The 22,435-nt window shown below is 42.3% G+C and overlaps 2 protein-coding genes and 5 non-coding genes across 15 annotated transcripts; 1 reads left to right on the plus strand and 6 right to left on the minus strand.

Moving 5' to 3' along the window:
• Positions 1 to 238: 238 nt before the first annotated feature.
• On the plus strand, positions 239 to 15,617 carry Rfc4 (replication factor C subunit 4). Of its 3 annotated transcripts, none has more exons than XM_028875209.2 (11): positions 239 to 347; positions 1,229 to 1,370; positions 4,160 to 4,238; positions 9,176 to 9,255; positions 12,042 to 12,161; positions 13,799 to 13,942; positions 14,164 to 14,284; positions 14,734 to 14,859; positions 14,948 to 15,028; positions 15,256 to 15,372; positions 15,450 to 15,617. In XM_028875209.2, the coding sequence occupies exons 2-11, from the start codon at positions 1,240 to 1,242 to the stop codon at positions 15,543 to 15,545; spliced, it is 1,095 nt and encodes a 364-aa protein (XP_028731042.1). In that variant the 5' UTR covers positions 239 to 347; positions 1,229 to 1,239; the 3' UTR covers positions 15,546 to 15,617. The 3 variants fall into 3 exon arrangements, with proteins under 3 accessions (XP_028731042.1, XP_037065722.1, XP_037065723.1); XM_037209827.1 differs by lacking the exon at positions 239 to 347 and adding an exon at positions 451 to 628; XM_037209828.1 differs by lacking the exons at positions 239 to 347; positions 1,229 to 1,370; positions 4,160 to 4,238 and adding an exon at positions 5,096 to 5,192.
• Positions 15,614 to 22,186, minus strand: Eif4a2 (eukaryotic translation initiation factor 4A2). Of its 7 annotated transcripts, none has more exons than XR_005092549.1 (12): positions 21,835 to 22,186; positions 21,006 to 21,051; positions 20,775 to 20,907; positions 20,367 to 20,506; positions 19,464 to 19,632; positions 19,270 to 19,379; positions 18,898 to 19,041; positions 18,295 to 18,432; positions 17,976 to 18,065; positions 17,670 to 17,749; positions 17,100 to 17,206; positions 15,614 to 16,390 (listed from the first exon to the last, which is right to left on the minus strand). XR_005092549.1 is itself a non-coding variant. In XM_028875207.1 (11 exons), the coding sequence occupies exons 1-11, from the start codon at positions 21,861 to 21,863 to the stop codon at positions 16,246 to 16,248; spliced, it is 1,224 nt and encodes a 407-aa protein (XP_028731040.1). In that variant the 5' UTR covers positions 21,864 to 22,186; the 3' UTR covers positions 15,614 to 16,245. The 7 variants fall into 7 exon arrangements, 3 of the variants coding, with proteins under 3 accessions (XP_028731040.1, XP_028731039.1, XP_028731041.1); XR_003735118.1 differs by having other exon boundaries at positions 17,096 to 17,206; XR_003735117.1 differs by having other exon boundaries at positions 16,273 to 16,390; positions 17,096 to 17,206; positions 21,006 to 21,054; positions 21,835 to 21,939.
• Positions 17,811 to 17,949, minus strand: LOC114697136. Its single transcript, XR_003735127.1, has one exon. It is a non-coding gene; the product is annotated as a small nucleolar RNA SNORA4 (small nucleolar RNA).
• On the minus strand, positions 18,120 to 18,250 carry LOC114697134. The gene has a single exon (XR_003735125.1). It is a non-coding gene; the product is annotated as a small nucleolar RNA SNORA63 (small nucleolar RNA).
• On the minus strand, positions 18,678 to 18,855 carry LOC114697131. Its single transcript, XR_003735122.1, has one exon. It is a non-coding gene; the product is annotated as a small nucleolar RNA SNORA81 (small nucleolar RNA).
• Positions 19,110 to 19,234, minus strand: LOC114697135. Its single transcript, XR_003735126.1, has one exon. It is a non-coding gene; the product is annotated as a small nucleolar RNA SNORA63 (small nucleolar RNA).
• LOC114697132 lies at positions 20,604 to 20,671 on the minus strand. Its single transcript, XR_003735123.1, has one exon. It is a non-coding gene; the product is annotated as a small nucleolar RNA SNORD2 (small nucleolar RNA).
• Positions 22,187 to 22,435: the final 249 nt, after the last annotated feature.

Here is a 22,435-nt window from a genome sequence, read left to right on the forward strand (position 1 = left end):
AGCCGCTTGCTTAAAGCAGATGCTAGCGCGGCGCTGGGCCGGGCCCTTCGAGCCCTTCCCCGCGGAGCATGCCGGGTCTGCGGTCGCGCCATGCCCCGCCGCACCCCGAGTGACCCGAGCGCGGCGGAGTCTGCCCAGGGGACAGGAGTCTGCCCAGGGGACCTCAGCGGGACCCCCGCCGCCCGGAGCCGGGAGCGCGGGGCCTCCCCAAGCCTAACCAAAGAGGCGCGCGTCCCGGGGACTCGCGCGCCGGAAGTGACGTTTCGGGTGCCGCGCGCTCCCGCCGTGCCTTGCGCCGCCGTTCTGTGGCGGGAACCGCGGCTCCGGGGGGGCGACGGCGGCGCCTTGTAAGTGTCGGTTCTGGCTGTTCTCGGCCTGGGTCCGGGTTTGGCGGGGTCCGGGCTGAGTCCTCCACCTCCGCAGTGGTCGCTGCAAACCGCGGCTCGGGCGGCATTGTCGTCGGCAGCCCGCGGCGGGGGGCAGCGACCGGAGACTGGCCTCAGTCCAGCGACCGCGCGCTGTTTCCCCGCGCATGAGTGAAGAACCTGTGTGCCCGGCCCCAGAGCCACGCGTTTGCTCTCGTTGACTCTATGGACTCGCCTTTAGCCCCGTCTTCACATTTCATTTGGTAAAGCGTTTGCCGAATGTTGTGGAGCCGGGCACGTCTAAGCCCCGACGGTATAGCAGTGGGGAAAGGAAAAAACAAAACAAAACAAAACAAAAAAAATCCACGTTGCCATCGATGCTGGGCGATGTCAGAGAAGCCGGTGATAGCGGAGGGGTGGTGGTTTTTGAAGCCCCTGAAAATAGCCCCCTAAGTGTGTTTATGTATCAGTAAATAGTTTTTGTATAAAACTTAACATTTTCTCGTTTTGATACGAGTTTATCGGAACAGTAGCTGTTGCCCACATAGCAAGGTCCCACCTTCCCCCTCCCCGCCCGCGAGTCTCTGAAGACCTGCATTGGCTTTGCCAGTACAGCTGCGCTCAAGGCCCAGGAAGAGATATTGGTCAACTGTTTATATGTGTCTCAGAATTCCTTACCTATAGGTTCTTCAAGGACTTTGGCCCCTCTTAAGACCCTGTGACCCTGAGTGCATTCAGAGCATCCTAGGTCATGAGGTGATGCACTTTATTGAGTAATGGTTGAATGCCTTTGCAATAGCTTAGGTGCCCTTTCCCAGGGAACTTGCGCATAATGGTTTCTTTTTCTTTTGTCTTATACCCAGGAGAAGAAACCATGCAGGCATTTCTAAAAGGCACATCTGGCAGTACCAAACCTCAGTTCACCAAGGACCGGGCAGTATCTGCCAGTGCAGGAAGCAGTGGAGAAACCAAGAAAACCAAACCGGTTCCTTGGGTGGAAAAATAGTAAGAATTACTCACACTTTTGTTGAAATAACTAATAAGTTTCCTCTCTAACCAGTGCTAGTCCACTTTTTTTTTTTTTTTTTTTTTTTAATGTAAGGGGGAATTGCCTTATTTAGATGCTACCTTTGAGTGGGGGGGGGGGAATTACTCAATTATAAAAGTCATGGATCCTTGGACTGATAGAGTAGCTGAGTTTAACTCTGTTATTTTATAAATGAGCTAAGATTTTTCATAAAGTGCAGTTTTAGGGTCTTAAATACAGAAATGAGGAAAACGTTTCTGTGAGCTGGCTATACACAGTAGTTATACTGAAATCTAGAATCTGTCCCCCTTTTATTATATACTGGAAATTGTTGGGGTTGTTTTGTTTTGTTTTTTAGCATTAAAAAAGGAGGTTTGAAGTAGCACTAAATTGTCATCAGCTAAGTGATACTAGACGTAATCGTAACCATTAGCTTAGATATAACCTCTGTGATTACCAAGGGTTTTCAGGTTATTTACAAGCCAAACAAGGCTGTTTTCTTGATTTAGGCTTTTTTTCTTTTTTTTTGAGAAATTTAACTATGAGTACATCTACATCATTCCCATCCCTCCCTTGCCCCAACTTTTCCCATGTTCCCTCCCCACAAAGCCAGTGCTTATAACAATCTAGATTTTTTTTTTTTTAATTTAGCGTGTGTTCCAGGCATCAAACTTGGGTTCATCAGACTTGGCAATGAGTGCCTTTGCCTCCCGAGCTGTCTTACCAGCCCCCAAAATGGATTTTTTTTTTTTAATTTAAAAATATATGGGGAAGAAGAGAGGGATCTCTATTTTCAGCTTCTCCATTTTCAGTTTGATATTGGAATACACGTGATAGAAGGTGAGAACCTAACTCCCAAAAGCTGTCCTGACTTCCACGTGTGACTCAAGGCATGCTTGCTATGGATAGCATGCATCCTCCTTCCCCAACAATAAATGTGAAGAAATACAGACTTGGGGGCTAGAGGACAGTTGTATCAGACAGTTGTGGATACAAGTTCTTACAGGACAGTCAGACTGTGCTGCTTCTCCTTTGGAGAAGGCCTTACATCATCACCGTGTAGCTGCTGTTCATCGTTTTCATTGTTACCTGTCTAATCCTTGCAGGTGTTTGGATGAGACTCTGACTTAGAGCACACACAGTGATTCTTGCCCAGTGTTAACCTGACTAATTATAAAAATGTGGGTCGAAGAATTTTGGGGCCAGTGAAAAGGCTCAGTCAGTGGAGAAAAACACTTGCTGTATAAACCTGACAACATAAGTGTGATCCCTGAACACCACAGTAGAAGGAGAGAAATGACTCCTGAAAGTTGTTCCCTTACATCATCTGTATACCTATCTCTCTCTCTCTCTCTCTCTCTCTCTCTCTCTCTCTCTCTCTCTCTCTCACACACACACACACACACACACACACACACACACACACACACACACAAACAAATAAGTTTGAATTGTTTTAGATTACATGTATGAGTGCTTGGCCTGCAGTGTATGCCGGTGCACCATGTGTTTACCTGGTGCACATAGAGGCCGGAAAAGGGTATCAGAGCCTATAGGACTACAGTTAGAGATGGTTATAAACTACTGTGTGGGCACTGGGAATTGAACCCAGGTCCTCTGGCAGAGCAGCAGGTGCTCTTAACCACTGAGCCATCTCTGTAGCCCCATAAACTTTCTTTTTTCTTTTTTTTTTTTAGATTTATTTATTTATTATGTATACAGAAGAGGGCACCAGATCTCATTACAGATGGTTGTGAGCCACCATGTGGTTGCTGGGAATTGAATTCAGGACCTCTGGAAGAGCAGTCAGTGCTCTTAACCTCTGAGCCATCTCTCCAGCCCCTCATAAAACTTTCTTAAAAGAATGTTTCATTAATTTACTAAGCAGAAACCTCAGTCATAGAATTTGGGAGAACAAGTTTGTCATAGTAATTACTAACTAGTGGCTGGATGCAGTGGTTCACACCTTTAGTCAGAGTACTGGAAAGGCAGAGTCCGGCGGATATCTGTAGTACAGATAGTGAGTTCCAAGATAGCCGGAGCCACAGAGTGAGACCTTGTCTCACAATATAAAAAATGACTTACTAATTTTACTAATAAATGACTTACGATAAAAGGCAGAGGCAGGCAGATATCTGAGGTCAATCAAGGCTACCCTGGTCTACAGAGTGAGTTCCAGGACAACCAGGACAAAACAGAGCAAAACGGTCTCCAACAAAACAAAAAAGATCTCCTTTATTTTGTTGTAGTTGGGTGTTAGAAAAAATGGTACTAACCATTTAATGTCTTAGCTGAGAGAGAGTGTGTGTGTGATTGTTTATTTGTTTTAAGCAAAGTAGTTGCCCAATTGTTAGAGAGGCCATTTTGTAGACCAGTGTTCGCTTTCTTTTTTCTTCTTTCTTTAAGACAAGGTCTGACTGTAGCCCTGACTGTCCTGGAATACACTATGTAGACCAGGTTGGTTTCAAACGCAGAGATCCTCCTACCTCTGCCTCCCCGTTGCTAGGATCAAAGAGGTGAGCCTACACACTTGGTTCACTTTAAATTCCTATGCTTAATATTTTATGCATGCAGTACAGGTAGAAGCAAAAATAATTGCATCCAGTAGTATGTATTTGCTTAAGGTAAATACAAATGAAGGTTCTGCCTACTTCCAATTTCATAACTAATATGTAAGAGCTATCATTGGTGTTTTAGCAGAAGGAACACTTGATTATTCTACAGCTATCACATATGCTAAATAACCTTCCTTCCCTCTACCCTTCAGTCGTCCAAAGTGTGTGGATGAAGTTGCTTTCCAGGAAGAAGTGGTTGCAGTGCTTAAAAAGTCTTTAGAAGGAGCTGATGTAAGTAGATGGTGTTTGATGGCATTGGGAAGTTAGAATTTATTCACTTTTTCCTTTATTTTAACCTTTTATCCATAAATATAACCTTAAATATATGCTATAAGTCTTGATACTATTTATAAAACAATAATCATCGTCTATGTAGCATTCTTAGTAGTATTTAAGTAAGGATCACTGAATAAAGCTGGTGGTGGTAGCATACACCTTTAATCCCAGCATTGGGGGTGGCGTGGGGGGCGGGAATCTCTGTGAGTTTGAGGCCAGCCTGGTCTACAGAGTGAGTTCCAGGACAGCCATGGCTACACAGAGAAACTGTCTGGAAAAACAACAACAAAGATCACTGAAGAAGATAGATTAGGGCCCTTTCTCCATGAGCTTTTATTTTGGAGAGGAAAGAGACTAAACAAGTAAATCAGATAGGTCTAAACATGTTACAAGTAATTACAAATATGTGTTATAGAAGAATCCATTTTAAAATAGGTATAGTTGGCTGGGTGTGGTGGCATGTGCCTTTAATTCCAACACTCCAGAGGCACAGGCCACTCTAGTCTACATATAGTACATTCCAGGACAGCCGCAGTGAGACCCTGTCTGAAACGTGTATATGTGTGACTGCATAATTTTTTATCGTAGCTTTATTAAAAAAATAGAGTACATTTCCTGCCATGTTTAGGTAACTTGTTTTTTAAATCATTAGAGTCAACATAAGCCCATTTGAAGAGTTAAAAGGTTTGTTTGGTTTAGTTTTTTGAGACTGGGTTTTATGTACTCTAAGCTAGCCTGAACTCTCAGCATAGCTGAGATACCCTCATATTTCAGATCCTCCTGTTTCTGTCTCCCAAATGATGTGATTGCAGGTGTGTGCCAGAACACCTAGCTGAGTAAGCAGTTTTAAATGGTATTTGAAGAGGTGTCCCCATGCCTCATGAGCTCAGTGCAGAAAAGGAACCTGAGGTGAGCATAGGAAATCAGTTTTGCTTCATTCTTCAGTTCTGTCTCCTAAACCTGGCTGCCTTAGATATTTGGTTTGGCCTGCCATTGTTCATTTCTAAAGTTATAGTAAAGGTTAGGGAATATCACTTTCCCAGTGAGTGGAACCAAACATGTTTTGGATTTTGGATTGTGTTTTTTTTCTTTGTTGTTTTGTTTTTTCAGATTTTGGAATATTTGTTGGATTAGGCAACTTTACATCTTTTAACAAAATATCTGATATAAACAACTTAAAAGGGAAGTTTGTTTTGGCTTACAGTTGAGAAGTTTCCTTAACCATTCATACCACAGGCTGATGACAGAGCCTTAGTACGTGGGCCTTTGGGAATCACTTAAAACCCAAACTAAGTGTATTTGAAATGAGACTCGTAAGTCAACACAGAATTCAGTTATGCCGCATAGCTATGCCCATGCCCTGAATGTTATACAATGACATTTCATGAATTGAGATTTTCATACAATCAAAAACAAAATTGTAAATATTTTACCCACCCATGTAGGCAGTTGGTGGATTGGTATCACATCATTGTTGACTTTTTTCCCACTTCTTTTGTTTGTTTGTTTTCCTTTTTGTGACAGAGTCTCTCTCTCTATGTAGCTCTGACTATCCTGGAACTCAGTATGTAGTCCAGCCTGGCCTTAAACTCATGAGATCCCCCTGCCTCTGTCTCAAGTGCTGAGATTAAAGGTGTGTACCACCACACCTGGCTCATCACTGATTCTTAATTTGGGTACAACCAATAAGTTATTATTTTCTATATTCACATATCAGTACTTAGTAAGTTTAACATTCCCTTACCATACAGTAGAAAACAATGTGTTCAGAGTAACCATGAACTTGTGGCATCACACTAATGTTCAAAATATTCTGGATTTGGGATTTCCAATTAGGAATGCTCAGCTTGTAATATAGTACACGTTGAGAAAAAAACTTTAAAACCCTTTCCAGTATTCATTTTGATTTGATCCAAATACCCATTTGACTTTTGATGCTAGAATAGTATACAATGTTAATTGGCTAGTAACAGATTATAAAATCTAAATACTAACATTTCTAGACAAATGTAAGTCTATCTCCTAGTATAACATTTGTTGACCTATTCTTACTTAGCTGGGCCTACAAGTGTAAGTATAATCTTGGCTACTCAGGGAATTGAGGCAGGAGAATTCTAAATTCAAGGCCAGTCTGGCCATCTAAGCCAACTCTGCCTCAAAATACAAAATAAAGAAAAGGGTAGGGGTGTTCACTGGCAGATTTTTAAATAGCATGTACTAGGTATAGCCTTAGGTTTGATCTCCAGTGCTGCAGGTCTTGTTGAATATTTTACACTTCATTTCTGACTAAATTTATAATGTGATTTTTTTTTTTTACACTAAAGAGTTAAAGTCCTTTCTTTGAGCCGGGCGGTGGTGGTGCACGCCTTTAATCCCAGCACTCGGGAGGCAGAGGCAGGCGGATCTCTGTGAGTTCGAGGCCAGCCTGGTCTCCAAAGCGAGCTCCAGGAAAGGCGCAAAGCTACACAGAGAAACCCTGTCTCGAAAAACCAAAAAAAAAAAAAAAAAAAAGTCCTTTCTTTAAAATATTTTAAAATTGAACTGCAGTAGTTTTTCTGTTTTTTGTTTGTTTGTTGTTTTTTTCCTCGGAGATCAATTTCTATAGTATAAAAATGGGTAATATTGGGGGCTGGAGAGATGGCTCAGAGGTTAAGAGCACTGCTTGCTCTTCCAAAGGTCCTGAGTTCAATTCCCAGCAACTACATGGTGGCTCCCAACCATCTGTAATGAGATCTGGTGCCCTCAAAAAAAAAAAAAAAAAAAAATGGGTAATATTAAGAGAAGGTAGCCAAGCAGTGGTGATACACACCTTAATCCCAGCACTTGGGAGGCAAGTGCAGGGGAATCTCTGAGTTTGAGACCAGCCTGGTCTACAAAGTGAGATCCAGGACAGCGAGGGCTACACGGTGAAACCCTGTCTCAAAAGACAAAAGAGAGAGAGGGTAATGTGGGTAAAAATATGATACACACACACACACATTATTTAATGTATAACTAATAAATGTGAATTAAAAACATTTTAAAAGAATAATTTTACTCTTGTCTTAAAGAATTGAGATGTGTTACAGTTACCTTGGTTAGTCATTACAAATAGAGCCATGTACATATCAAAATAACAAATATCAAAAATAAAAATATCAAATATCAAAATAACCTTAACAATTATGGAACCTGGGGAGGTATGCTAATTAATTTGCACATTGCATGACAAGATCCCTGACTTAAACAGCTTAGAATTTATGCTGTCTCACAGTACAGGCTAGGGAAGCATGGAACTGGAATTGGCTGGTCCCACTGCATTTATGATCAAGAAGCATAGAGATGAATGCTAGTGCTTAACCCCTGACTCTCGAGTGCTCCGAGGCTTATCTTCTCAGTAAATCTAGAGTATGTCAAGTTTACAATCAGTTTACAAGTTTACAATCCCAAGTCGGAGATGTAGGAGAGCCCTTGTCAACTTGACATCCAAACATACAACTTTTAAGCTATGATGTTCTAACTCTTGTCCCCATAGGCTGATGGCTGGATCATAATGCAAAATGTGTTCAAAACAATTTCAAAAATTCTCAGTTTTCAGCATTTCTAAAACTGTTTAAAAGCATAAGAGCAGAGGCTCTTCTGAGACTCCCTAAGCTGTGAGTCCTTTACAATCAAAGCCAAGTTACATAATTTTAATATACAATTGCAGAGTGAACATCCCTTTCCCAAGAAAGGAGGAAGGAGGCATAGCACAGAAGAGGAGACCAAAGCATATCCTAAACCCAGCAGGACAGACATCAAGTCTTACACTTGAGGCTCTAAACAAGAACTTAGGTAGCCCCATCCCTCCAGCTCTGCCACCTACAGCACACATAGTGTCTGTCTTGGTCCAGCTCCTCGGCAGACATCCCACAATCTTAGTTCTCCTAAATCCTGGGGTCTCTATTGCAACTTCTGCCTCACTTTCATAGACTGCTTCATGCAGTGACCTCAGCAGCCTTTCTGAACCTTGGCATAAACATTATGCTTTATTCTTATATCCTTCGTGTCTGTAAAACTAGTACAATGTACTAGTACCATGTAGGTGATGATGCTAAGCTCTGCTTCCAGTATAACATGTAGTCTGGTCTGCCTGAACCACCATTGCATGGACCTGTGTGTCTTCTGGGCTGACCCTGAGGAAACAGTTCCTAGATTTATTCCTCAAGGACAAGCCCAGGAGTTTGTGGAACCAGGACCTGTTAATATTAATCATCACATAAGGTGTTTTGATTTTGATTTGAAAAATAGGGTCTCATAGTTTTGTCTAAACTGTGTGTTGTTAAGGTAGTAGTTTTTTGTTTTGTTTTTGAGATAGGATTTCTCTGTGTAGCTTTGCGCCATTCCTAGAGAGAAAGCCAAAGAGATGCAGAGACAGAGCATGCACAGAGGGAGAGTATATAGAGAGGAGAAAGTTCTTTCTTATTGGAAGTCATTATAAGTGCTTGAGGTTTTCTTACTGTTTTGCGAGTGGAGTATGAAGCCAATGAAAGCTTTTAAGTAGCACCCAGGGTGACACCTGATTTGGGTAAAGTACAAATGAACAGGAAGGACAATGTTGGCAAAAGTTAAACTCCCACCTACTTTCTTATCTTCAGAATTCTCCTACCTGAATTAGAACTTAATGCATTATCAGGGTAGAGTGGCCTGAAATTCTGAGTGGAGACAGGAGGGTCAGGAGTTCAGGGTCATCTACAATTACATAGCAAGTTCAAAGGCGTATTTAGAATTTTAGATACTGTGATACCACTTATATCAAAAAAATCTTTAGCTATATGTAGTCTTATGAAAGTCATCACACCATTCCACAAACATTTGGGTGTTGTCAGTCTCATCTGTTTATAATCTATAGAATTAAAATTTAATTTCTGCAGCTTCCTAATCTCTTATTCTATGGGCCACCCGGAACTGGCAAAACATCCACAATTTTGGCAGCAGCTAGAGAACTCTTTGGGTAAGTTGAAATTGGTTGAGGTCTTAGTCACCATTCTATTGATGTGAAGAGACACTATGACCATGACAACTCTCATAAAGCATTTAATTGGGGCTTGTTTACAGTTTTTCAGAGGTTTAGTTCATTATCATGGTGGAAAGCATGGCAGCACACAGGCAAGCACGCTGCTGGAGAAGGAGCTGAGAACTACATCCTTAGGCAGAGACAGAGAGAGCCTAGGCCTGGCATGGGCTCTTTGGAAACCTCAGAGCCCACCCCAATGACACACTTCCTCCAACAAGGCCACACCTCCTAATTCTTTGCTAATTGTGCCACTCTTTGATGACTATGCGTTCAAATAAATGAGACTTTGGGGTCCATTCTTATTCAAACCGCCACAGTTGGTCAGTTTCTTTTTAAAGACTATGTACAAGGGGCTGAAGAAGTGGCTTAAGGGTTAGGAGAGCTTCTGATCTTCCAGAGGAGCAGAGTTTGGTTTCCAGCACCCACATCCGGTGAGTCACAAATGCCTGTAACTCCAGCTCCTGGGGATCAGACACCTTTTTCTTGCCTCTGAGGGTATCCGAATACACATGGCATACACTCACATAGAAACATGTATAAATAAAAATAAAATAAGAAGAAAAAAAGGTTTGAGAGATGACTCAGTGGTTAAGACTCTTCACTAGGGGTTGAAGAGATGACTTAGGGGTTAAGAGGGTTTTCTGATCTTCTGGAGAACCCAAGTTGAATTCCCAGCAACCATGCTGTAACTCCAGCTTATCCCATGCCTCTGTCCTCCATGGGCACCTGCACTTGAGTGTATGTAAACACACACACAAAAGCACACATAATTTTAAAGAATTTTTTTAAAGATTTGTGTATACATGGGCTGGGGAGATGGCTCAGTGGTTAAGAGCACTGGCTGTTCTTCCAGAGGTCATGAGTTCAATTCCCAGCAACCATATTGTGGCTCATAACCATCCATAATGAGATCTGGTGCCCTCTTCTGGCCTGCAAGCATGCATGTAAGCAGAACACTGTATACATAATAAATAAATAAATAAATAAATAAATAAATAAATAAAGATTTGTGTATACAGTGTTCTGCCTGCATGTATGCCCGCAGGCCAGAAGAGGGCACCAGGTCTCATTACAGATGATTGTGAGCCACCATGTGGTTGCTGGGAATTAAACTCGAACTCAAGACTTCACAGCAAGACCCTGTTTCCAAAAAAAAAAAAAAAAAAAAAAAAAAAAACAGTGCATGTGTGCATTTGTCTGTAGAGAAAATACTAGAGAGAACAATAGTTTTTTGGAGCATAATTTTATTTTTATTTCTCAGATCTCTATAGTGGCATATATTACTTTAAATATTCATTTTATATACCAGCCAAGAGTGATGGCGCATGCCTTTGATCCCAGCACTCAGTTCTCTGTGAGTTCAAGGCCAGCCTAGTCTACAATGCAAGTTCCAGGACAGCCAGAGCTGTCACACAAAGAAATCCTGCCTCCAAAAACAACAAATGCCAGGTGTGATGGTAGATGCTTATGAATCCTCTACTAAAAAGTGGAAACAAGAACTAACTGGAAGTTTGAGCCACTCTGGGCTGTATAGTTCTAATCAAGCCTGGCTATGAGAATCCATCTTTTATGGACAAGAAAGCTTATTTTGTAGTGTTATTTGATGACTGCAGTCTCGAAGTTGACAATGAGAGACACTGAAGGCTTCTGCAACAACCTCTCCGACTCCCATTCCAAAAAACAAGAAACAGTCTAGACAGGAAATAAATAGCTCTTCCTAGTTGTTGGCTTCTAGCAGGCGGTGTCTGGGGCTCACTCCATTTTTAAGGAGCAGGCCACTGGGGTTTAACCATGCTCTAATGAGTATATGGGCAACACAAATTGGAGTTGGTGTGTTGTATCTTTTTCTACTTTGTGGTCAGGTGGACCTGAAAGAAAGACTGAGAAGCAGATGTGATAGGGTGCATTGTGTGAAATTCCAAAACAATCAATGGAAATATGTTGAAAAAAAAAATTTTTTTTGTTTTTTGTTTTTCTAGACAGGGTTTTTCTCTGTGTGGCTTTGCGACTTTCCTGGACTCACTTGGTAGCCCAGGCTGGCCTCAAACTCACAGAGATCTGCCTGGCTCTGCCTCCCAGTGCTGGGATTAAAGGCGTGCGCCACCACCGCCCGGCTGAAAAAATTATTTTTTAAAAAGTCCACCTTTAGGCTTGAGGTATAGGCCCTGAGTCTGATCCCTTGCCACAGACAGCCTTCATTCATGTTTTAATCCAGTGATTTTCTTTATAGCAAGCTATTGTATGGTGATAATTCAAACGTGCTAAATTATAACATTTAAAACTCAATAGATATCTAACAATTGAAAAATAAACTACCTAAGGAATATGTTACTATGGTTTTAGTAGAAAGTAGATACTTGTTGCACAAAACTGAGAAATTAAATGTTTGTATATATTTTTGTTTTGGGTTTTGTTTTTGTTTTAAAGACAGGATCTCACTCTAATAGACTAGGCTGGCCTTGAACTTACAGAGACCCCAGATTTGTTTGCCTTTTCCTCCCAAATTCTGGGATTAAAGGTGTTGGCCACCATGCCTGGTCTCTAACGTTTTTAACCAAAATGTTAACTGACTAGCTCTGCAAAGAAAGACCATGTGTGTGGCTCTGCCTTCGGTTGTCTTGCTCACTGGGTGGGTTCTAAACTCCGGAGTTACAACAGCTGAATTAGTACCTGGGCTACTTAGTGCTGTTTGATGTTTCATAATGCTTTTCATTTTGAAACAGGCCTGAACTCTTTCGATTAAGGGTTCTTGAGTTAAATGCATCTGATGAACGTGGGATACAAGTAGTCCGAGAGAAAGTGAAAAACTTTGCTCAGTTAACTGTGTCAGGAAGTCGTTCAGAGTAAGTAACTTACACCCCCCCCCCCCCATAATACAATTCATTATATTTGCTTTAAATGTAGGCTGTGGTTTGAATTTGGCCTCCATTCAGGCATTTGCTTGGGATAATTGGAAGTTATGAAGGTAAGTCCCCCTGGTATCTTTCTAAGACAACAAACCCTGTTTAACACAATTATTCAGTCTGACCATGTGATTTCGTTTGTAGTGTTTTGATAAGATCAGATTTCACAGTCTTTCCGTCTCAGATACCATGTTATAACAAGTACATTCTGAGTTGGCAGTGGCAAGTGCTTACACCTAGAGTGAATGGGAGAGTGGGAAGTGAATGGGAAGGGCGGGCAGCAGCTTAGGTTCCCTGCTCTTGACACAGCCAGGCCCTGCAAGGTCCTAATGCTACTGCAGACTGGTTCTCCCTCAGCATGTGGCCTTGCTATGAGAGCCTAATCCCTCCCCTAAACCGATGCTGCAGCTGCTTCTGCCACTCCTCCCTGGGATGGGTAGTCAAGTCATGGCCCCTTCCTCTCTGTTGTTACATGGAAGGCATTGGTGTCAGCCAGAGCCCTGTGCGGTGGCATTACACCAGTAACAGCATGGCAGCATGAAGGCTGAGAAGCATTAGAATGGTTCTAGTCATTTCCTGAATAGCATGAAATGATCCTGGACCAACTAAGTGAACAGTAAAAGCCAAAAACAAAACAAAGCAAAATCAATGTACAGAAAATAAAATGGAATGTTTACAAGTCATACCTAGAAAAGGACTTATGTCCAGAATATATAGTTTTAAAACTCAATTAAAAATACAACTACAAAATGGGCAAAGATCTTAGACATTTCTGAGCTACTACTGTAGCTGAAATTCTGACCTGTCTAGGACGTAAGTCATCTGTTTGTCCAGGATGCCTATTCATTTGTTTTTTTATTTTTGTTTTTTTGAGACAGGGTTTCTCTGCATAGCTTTGCGCCTTTCCTGGAGCTCACTTGGTAGCCCAGGCTGGCCTCGAACTCACAGAGGTCAGCCTGGCTCTGCCTCCCAAGTGCCGGGATTAAAGGCGTGCGCCACCACTGCCCAGGTTTTTTTTTTTGTTTTTGGTTTTTTTATTTTTTTCAAGACAGGGTTTCTCTGTGTAGCTTTGCGCCTTTCTTGGAAACTCGCTTTGGAGACCAGGCTGGCCTTGAACTCAGAGATCTGCCTGGCTATGCCTCCCAGTGCTGGGATTAAAGGTGTGTGCCACCACCGCCCCAGGATGCCTATTAACTGTTGTAGGAGTATGAAAGGAAGTTAAATAACTTTTAATAACCCTAAAGCACGCGAACAGTAATGTTTTACTTGTTAAATTAAACAATATAGGCTTAGAGATGATTCAGAGGGAAAAGTACTTGCCATGTAAGCCTGACAACCCGAGTTATTCTGCAGAACCCTTGTAATGGTGGAGAGAACCAACTCCAGTTACCCTATTATCTCTACGTGAGTGCTGCGACACGTATGCACTACACATACACATTATACACACACTGTAATAAGCTGAGTTAGTTTCCAAGGTACAGGTTACATATACTGAAAGATAAAAGTGGGTGAACTGTGTATTGTATCTCAGCAAAGATACTTGTCAGTGTTCAACTCTTGTGTTTCTGATTTAGTGGGAAGCCATGTCCTCCCTTTAAGATTGTAATTCTGGATGAAGCAGATTCTATGACCTCAGCTGCTCAGGCAGCTTTAAGACGTACCATGGAAAAAGAGTCTAAGACAACCAGATTCTGCCTCATCTGTAACTATGTCAGTCGGTATGTATACATCCTGAAGGCAGGTGCTAAGCAGTCTTTTTAAAATGACATGTAGTAGCGTATATATTTGTGGTGCACCAGATAACGTCTATATGCACACGTGTGTAATAATTGGATCAGTCACTGACTCATCTTTCACTTTGGACTTGTAGTGAGAACATCCAAAGTCTCACCCTGTGCTACTCTGAAATATATCATGGTTGGTTTTTAATCTTTTCCAGAATAATTGAACCCCTCACTTCTAGATGTTCAAAGTTCCGCTTCAAGCCTCTGTCAGATGAAATTCAGCAGAAGCGATTACTGGATATTGCTGAAAAGGAAAATGTCAAAATTAGCCATGAGGTAAGTAGTACTAATTATAATGGTTATAGTTGGTTTTAAAATACTTCTTTTATAAAAATATACATCGTAAGAGTTTCTGAGAACTAATGATCATTGCTGTAATTCGATGTTTTTCAGGCATATTTGAGCTAAGTGAACAAACTGAAACACAATCCCACACATTAGTACCCTAATAAAAGTGTAAACTATGTAATGCCCTTATCCTTTGACAGAACTTAGTACAAAGTGGCCATTCACTTGATTCCTTTCAGAACCAACAATCTCCACAAACCCAGCTACAAGACTGAAAACTTCCCCCCAAATGGGGGTGTGGGTACGGAGCTTCTTTAGCCTTTGTTAGTGTAATAGGTCAGAGGTGTACTACTTAATACACTATGGGTTCCTGTGTGTGTTTGTCAGGCACCTTTACTGGGTAAGACATCTGGTCTGCCCAATTTTCTCCTTTCCAGGGAATAGCTTATCTTGTTAAAGTATCAGAGGGAGATCTCCGGAAAGCCATTACATTTCTTCAAAGTGCTACTCGACTAACAGGTGGGAAGGAAGTCATGGAAGATGTAATCACAGACATTGCTGGGGTGAGCCTTGTTTTATCTTGGCAACTCTTCTGGCTACAACAGCCCTCTTCAAGCTAGCCTTGTCCTGACTCTTTTAATGTCTATTCAGGTAATACCAGCTATAACCATTGATGGAATACTCACTGCATGTCACAGTGGCTCTTTTGACAAACTAGAAGCTGTGGTAAAGGTAATGTTAATTTAAAACCATTTTCCGAGGCTGGGCAGTGGTGGTATTCACCTTTAATCCCAGCACTCAGGAGGCAGAGGCAGGCAGATCTCTGAGTTCAAGGCCAGCCTGGGCTACAGTTAGTTCCAGGAAAGAAAGACACAAAGCTACAGAGAAACCCTGTCTCAAAACACCCCAAATTTACTTACTTTTAGAAAGACCACTATCTAAAACCACTTCTGTTGTAGGACCTAATAGATGAAGGACATGCAGCTATTCAGCTTGTTAATCAACTTCATGATGTGGTTGTAGAAAATGACAATCTTTCTGATAAACAGAAGTCCATTATTACAGAAAAACTTGCTGTAAGTACTGCACATAAACATTTGTAGACCATCCATGCTTTATGTGCCCGACTTAACTTTCCCATTTCCCTTTACAGGAAGTGGATAAATGTTTAGCAGATGGTGCGGATGAACACCTGCAGTTGATGAGCCTTTGTGCAACTGTGATGCAGCAGCTGACTCAGAACTGTTGAAGACAGGAACTCTGACAATAACTTGTCTGTTACGACTTTTTGATAACAAATAAATGACAAAAAACCTATAAAGTGAATATACAATTTATTTAACATTCAAACTTCATTAAGACATGTGCAATATGGCAATTTTACTGGGGGTTTAACCCTACCTAGGATGATTGCTTGCTGAGGCTTAGCAACAGGGTCCAGTTCACACTTAGCACTAATTAAATACTTTATTGAATAAATACAATACCAACAAAATGCATTCAAATTCTTCTAAAAAAGAAAGATCACTTTTAAAGGCCTTTCTAATCAGGCTAATGACAAACACAATAAAGGCAAATATGCTAGTTTTACATAATTGGCTGATTTTATACAGCACTTATATCTTTTAGTCCACAAGTATATTATTAAATGATAGAGAACATCTAATACAACCATTTCTACATAACTAGTAAATGAATTTCTAAGAAAAAAAGATTTTACAGACCCCATCTTTATACCCACCCCAACAGTCTAACTCTAAAGAGGATAAAGCCAATGCCTTTCCTCACAAGAGCTCAGGACTAAAGTCGCTTTGCTATCAGAATCTGTATTTGTGATCCGTTATGAGCATTGAGACAAGATTCAAATATTCTCAAAGAAGCACAATGCACGTTGTGATCGCCTAGTCAGCAACAGCGAGCACTGCATTCAAACTATCTCATCCCAGGAATTAAATAAGGTCAGCCACATTCATGGGCATTTCCTCCACTGTAGTATTGTAGAAAGTCTCAATGTCACGAAGAATCCTCTTGTCTTCTTCAGTAACAAAGTTTATAGCCACACCTTTCCTCCCAAATCGACCCCCTCTGCCAATTCTGTGTAAGAAAAAGAAACCAGCAGTCAGAAAGTTGCTTTAGTATTATTTAGAACTACTGAATATGACGATCCACTTGTTAACCATCAGCTGCTGTTTACTTATGGTTATAGTTCGTGCTTCTAAGTGGAGCACTAGCTGCTAAAAACAATATCCAGAGGTAGGGGAAACCATCTTCCTTTGCAGTTAGTGCCAAAAGAATTCAAGGCTTGTCTGGCTGCAAAATGAGATAGGCGCCTTGAGCATTATAATAAAGCAGATGACAGTATTGTGTTTGGGGTGAAATTAAAGCCCATACCAAAGTGGGCCAGCCAGGAGCAGTTGTCAGCCTGGGACAGATGTGAACACCAGGGATAAAAGAAAACAGTTATAAAATCCATTTCGACGCACTTCTGGAACTGTAAACTGTAAATACAAATGCTGCAAGGTTAACTATTTTCTAAAACTTACTTTTTTCCAGTGGGAAAACAAGTATTTGGTATGGTAGCCCAAACTTATCACTGCTTTTTGCTCAGCATTTTTACACGTTATATACTCAAAAATTATTCAAACGTGTTACCTCCAAAAACACCTCTACCTACCAAGTACCAGACAATACAAACCACCTAATGCTCCCTATCAGAAATGCTAACATAACAAAATGCCTTGGGCTGGAACAACTTAAAATATCAAATAATCATGACAAAAGAAAATCAAATATAAATACCGACTCGCTCTTTATTCAAACAGTGTGCTGTTTCGCTTATGATTCCACGTCCTAAATTACGTCAACGCCGTTTCTGAGCGCCATCTCGTCATCAACTGCCGCTATCGACTCCTGTATTTTTTAAAAAGTCTTTTTTTACATCATATAACAAAGTACAATTCAATTTATTTAGGGATAAAAGCCACTATAACTAAACCAGGGAATCACTCAAAATGCTACCAGCGACACCAAGAAAATCCCAACTATATAGAAACAATCACCAAGAAAAAGCACATGAACACAAGGAAAATCACTACAAGATAAGGCTCAAACATAAGCTAAGACCAAAAAAAATCTAAAGCAACCTAATCTGCATGTATGTACACAACCTTGGCCACATTACAAGTTTTCCCACTTTGTTCTTTTGACCAATCTTCCCAAATCCGATTTTAATCAGACCTTGGTATAAATTACTGCCTTTTTACTGGAATCTATTCCCTGAATTGCCATTACCTTGTATACACACACAACACTGTAGGAAAATGTTTGAATTTACTTCTCAAATAACAAGTATTTAGAGATGCTTTCCTCTCACCTGTGAATATAGTTTTCACGATTGGTAGGTAGATCATAGTTTATAACCAAGGACACTTGTTGCACATCAATCCCACGAGCCTGAAATAAAAACAAGGCTTTTCAATACCCCAATTAAAAAAAGCTGGACATCCCAAAATTCAGTGTAGGCCACAAGATAGTAATGAACTATACGAAGTGGTATAGCTCACTGTGGAGTGTGGTCTTACTCATTCTGCCAAATAGCCCAAGTTGGTTAAGGTTATTTAAAAAAACCTTCCCACAAATCTAGCTTTTGGTAATCTTAAAAAAAAAAAGTTCGACTTACCAACAAGTCAGTAGTGATGAGAACACGGCTTGACCCTGATCGGAATTCCCTCATGATGACATCTCTTTCCTTCTGGTCCATGTCACCATGCTGCAAATGTAACAACACTTAAGAATTTCTAGTAAGGTAGAGTTAAGTTCTACTATGTATGAGACCAAGCGTCCCTGGCTGCTACAGGTGTAGAGCAGACAGGTATAGTTAAGAAACAATATTGATTTGAGCAGGGGGAACGACAACACAGCACTTAACAGCCATATTGTAGTTAAATCCTGCTTAGTGGATATAATTGAATTTGATGCAAATTCAACCCAACTCTTACCAGAGCAGAAACTGTGAAGTCCCTGGCGTGCATTTTCTCTGTGAGCCAATCCACCTTGCGTCTTGTATTGAGAAAAATAACTGCTTGTGTGATAGTCAATGTCTCATACAAGTCACAAAGAGTGTCCAACTTCCACTCCTAATGTAAAAAAAGATAAGTCAAACTTTCCTTTTTAAAAAAAATGTTCTGTCTAAATCAGTGGTTCTCAAAGCTCCTTTAATACAGCTCATGTTGTGGTTACCCCTAACCATAAAATTATAGTTGCTAACTTCATAACTAATTTTGCTGCTCTTATGAATCCTAAGTATCTGATATGTAGTTATCTGACAGAACCTCAAAAGGGGTGTTGCAACCCACCCATATTGAAAACTGCTAGTCTAAAGAATTATTGCACCAAATCTTAAGACAAAGGACACTGGACATTAAGAAAGAGGTCCACCCCTGTCTTTGGGATCCAGTGCAGTTACTTTTCTTCTTGTGTGTACTCTGCTAGCATTATTACAAAAACCAAGATATAATCCTAGTTTCTGCAATTTTAGCACAGTGCTTATACAAGAAGGTAGAAGAAAAATCTTTTATATTTTTAACAATGAGACCAATTACCTCTCGTTCAACATTAATATAAAACTGTTTGATTCCTTCCAGAGTCAATTCTTCCTTCTTCACCAGAATTCGAATTGGATCTCTCATGAATTTTTTGGTCACTTCCAACACATCAGTTGGCATTGTGGCAGAAAGCAACACAACCTTTAAAAGAGAAATGGTTGTTTTTAACTATGTATTGAGAACTTTCAGCTAATACTGGAGGGGAGAAAATGTTTGAAACCAAGCGTCTCTGCCTTACTATGGTAGAGCCAGGCAGAGATAGTAATGTATCAAATACTTTCAGCAGGGGGAACGACAATAGAACACTTCAGTTTTATTGTAACTGTACCTGCATGAAACCAAACCCAAATGTGTAGGAATAAACCTTACCTGAATGCTTGTATTTAATTTTTGGAAAATCTCATAGATTTGATCCTTAAACCCTCGGCTCAACATTTCATCTGCTTCATCCAAAACGAACATTTTGATCCATTTTGGAGCTGTTAATAAGAAAGTCATACTGCATCTCAAAGTTCTCGTAGCCATTTTTGACAATTAAAGGTTCTTTAAGAAACAATACTTACAAAGGTATCTTCTGTTTAGCATATCAAACACTCTCCCTGGTGTACCAACAACAATATGAGGGGCTTCAGCCTGCAACTTCTGCATTTCATTTCGAACATTTGTTCCTCCAATGCAGGCATGACAAGTTGCTCCCATATAATCCCCGAGAGCCAAAATTACCTTTTGGATCTAAAAGCCAAAAATCTTAATTATCATCCTATAAAACTGTTAAGGTATAAGACTTAAGCTCCAAGGCATAAAATTAAACTATCTTGACTGCCAACAGCTCTAATGCATGCATAGCACAATGAAACTTCAAGTAACTTCTTATTGCTCCCTCCTGTCTTGTAGAACTGGGAAACCTGTTGCCTGAAACACCATTTGGGAAAGTAGAAAAAAAATTCTACACTCTTCACTGTGTAGTGAACAGACTGAAATATATTCTATAAGGGCAAATGTTGGTAATTTTCCTCCCACAATGCACTGTGCATTGTAATTTTGACCTGAATAAAGCTTCCAGCTTTATTAGGAACTGCTACTTCAAAGCCAATAGAGCAGTGCTTTGAAACAGAGCATGCAACAGATGCATCACAAACTACTGAGACAGTCAAATGTTTAACATGTCACTGCAGTTTTCATGTTGCACAACTGGATTGCAAGTTTTAAAATGGGTACAGATATAATCCACCCTTTGAGAAACCTACGAGTTCTCAACTGAAGAAGTACAACCCTACAAGGCATAACTATGTAATACCCAGATCCTGCTTAGCTTTTAACAAAACTCCCTGCATGCATGGATAATTAAAAAGGAGGCTCTGATAGTTACTAGGAAAATTCATACGTTTTAATATTAAATTCTTCACAGTTGTGAAACCTGAAACCTATGCAACACGCAAGCAGTTTTTGAACTACACTATCAATACCTGTTGAGCCAGTTCTCTGGTGGGGGCCAATACTAGTGCTTGGGTCTCCTTGAACTCAATCTCCAACTGTTGCAGGATGGAAATAGCAAATGTGGCTGTCTTGCCAGTACCTGACTGAGCTTGAGCAATCACATCATACCCTAAAAAAAGTAGGATACATATTTACCGATCCCACATCAAATTGTCACGTCTACTATACACCATGTATTCCAGTTGGAACATAAGTTATGTCCAAGTAAGTGATCAGCAAGAGTGATTTCTTCATTTCAGGTCAGTCCCGAAAGATGATTGCCATCATTTCACTTAAGGAATACAAACAGGTGCTACTACTTCCCCAAAGGTTACTTTCCCTTTATGGTCCACATATATATGCAGAACACATTTACTCTAAGTGTCAGTGGGTTTTACCTTTAATACAAGGAATAATAGCTCTCTGCTGAATAGCTGATGGCTTCTCAAAACCATAAGCATAGATGCCTCGAAGAAGAGACTCCTTTAAATTCATATCATCAAAGTTATCAACGATTTCATTCCAGTTGCTCTGTAAGTTAATAACAAAACGATGAGTAAGAGGTTAAAAAAAAAAAAACCAAAACGCTCCACCTTCCCAAGCCTTGAACGTCCACCAGCATTTCTTACCTCGATAACACCATCGGGGTCCATTCCCTCTGGGCCGCCATGTTCTCTGCTGGCAAGAACACTGCAGTTAGACAACTTACCCCTTCCGAGCCTTTACACGGATTGCCCTTCCCACCCGGTGCCTCCTTTACCCTGCACGCACGTGCAGTCTTACTAACAGTGCCCTAGCAAGGTGGCACTGCGGGTAGACACCCTCCCCTTTGCCCCAAGGGCTGAGAATGCCGTTAAAAAGTGCAGAAGCCCCTTGACTCACGGCCCTCGGACCAAGCACTCCCGTCTGGGAAAAGCCGCTCTCGCGAGTGCTGCGGGCGCCGAGCTCCGCCCCTAACTCTGCGCAAGCCGGCGTGATTGACGCCGCCGAGGCCCAGCCAGGACCATGCCAACGGTTCGCCGGCGCCGTTTGCGGGCCGGTGTCCTCGTCCCCCCGGCCGTCCAATCTCCCACCTCCACAGAACCCTAGCAGCCCCAGCTCGCGCCACCCGCCGCCCATGAAGTCGGGACCCGGCGGCCCCTGCCCTAAGCGGGCTGCGCCACGGCTTTGCTTGCCATTGCCACGTCCCGCCCGGGGAGGGGCAGCGGCCCAGATGTCACAATGTCTCCCTAAGCAAGGACATCCTTCACACTCCGTCCTCGTGTCCGTCCCGTCTCCCCACCACCCCGACCGCTACCATCATGGAAGCTTCTCGAAGGACACAAGGGAGGGCTGTGTGTGTGCCCCCAAGAGAAAGCCCGCATTCCTGCAGTGGGGGCCGCAAGAAAGCCACCCACCTCAACTGCGGGGGCCCGCGACCTTCACCACCGGCCGCCGGCCGCCCCGGGAGCGCCGTACCTGTTGTAATCCGCGGAGCCACCAGACATGATCCGAAAACCCGCTCAGCGCCCGACTGAAAAGACAGCCGCACGGCGCCGCCCGTTTTTTATAGGCTCGCGGCCGGAACCCGTTTCTCGCGGAGGAATTTCCTTCCCTCTCTTCGGGGGCCGCAGAAAATTGCGCCGCTCGGGGTCGTTACCGCCGGTGAAACCCTACGGGGGTCGATGACCGAAACCCACATTTCATTATCCCGGGGTGTGAGAGCGGGCCCTGGAGGTGCAGGAGTCGGGCAGCGCCGCTGGGACTCTTTGCGGTCGGCGGAAGAATATTGCAGCAGCGCGACCGCGCGCCGCGCTCCTCGGCCGCCCGGCTCCTACGGGGTTTCCGCGGCCCTGCCGCAGAGGCCGGCGGAGCCGGGGACGGCCCGGGCGGAAGCCGGGTGGCGCTCTCCGCTGGCGGGCGGCGTCCTCAGGTCGCGCGGCTCCGGGTGAGCTGCGCGTCAGCGTGCCGCCGCCGGGCCGGGCCGGGCCCCCGCGTTCCGGGCCGGAGCGGATTCGGGTTACTCCGTCCGTTCTCACTGCTCCGTTTATTAATGGGTCGGGAAAGGGCTACCTGGCAT

Source organism: Peromyscus leucopus, chromosome 12, assembly GCF_004664715.2.
Source record: "Peromyscus leucopus breed LL Stock chromosome 12, UCI_PerLeu_2.1, whole genome shotgun sequence".
Lineage (NCBI taxonomy): Eukaryota > Metazoa > Chordata > Mammalia > Rodentia > Cricetidae > Peromyscus > Peromyscus leucopus.

Coding starts and splice junctions, on each gene's coding strand:
- Rfc4 (XM_028875209.2), top strand. CDS start 1,240: ATGCAGGCATTTCTAAAAGGCACATCTGGCAGTACCAAACCTCAGTTC. Junction 9,256..12,041: donor GCAGCTAGAGAACTCTTTGG/GTAAGTTGAAAT, acceptor ATTTTGAAACAG/GCCTGAACTCTTTCGATTAA. Junction 12,162..13,798: donor GTGTCAGGAAGTCGTTCAGA/GTAAGTAACTTA, acceptor TTTCTGATTTAG/TGGGAAGCCATGTCCTCCCT.
- Eif4a2 (XM_028875206.1), bottom strand. CDS start 21,863: ATGTCTGGTGGCTCCGCGGATTACAACAG. Junction 20,507..20,774: donor TATTATTCCTTGTATTAAAG/GTAAAACCCACT, acceptor TACTTTTTTTAG/GGTATGATGTGATTGCTCAA. Junction 18,433..18,897: donor ATATTAATGTTGAACGAGAG/GTAATTGGTCTC, acceptor TTTTTACATTAG/GAGTGGAAGTTGGACACTCT.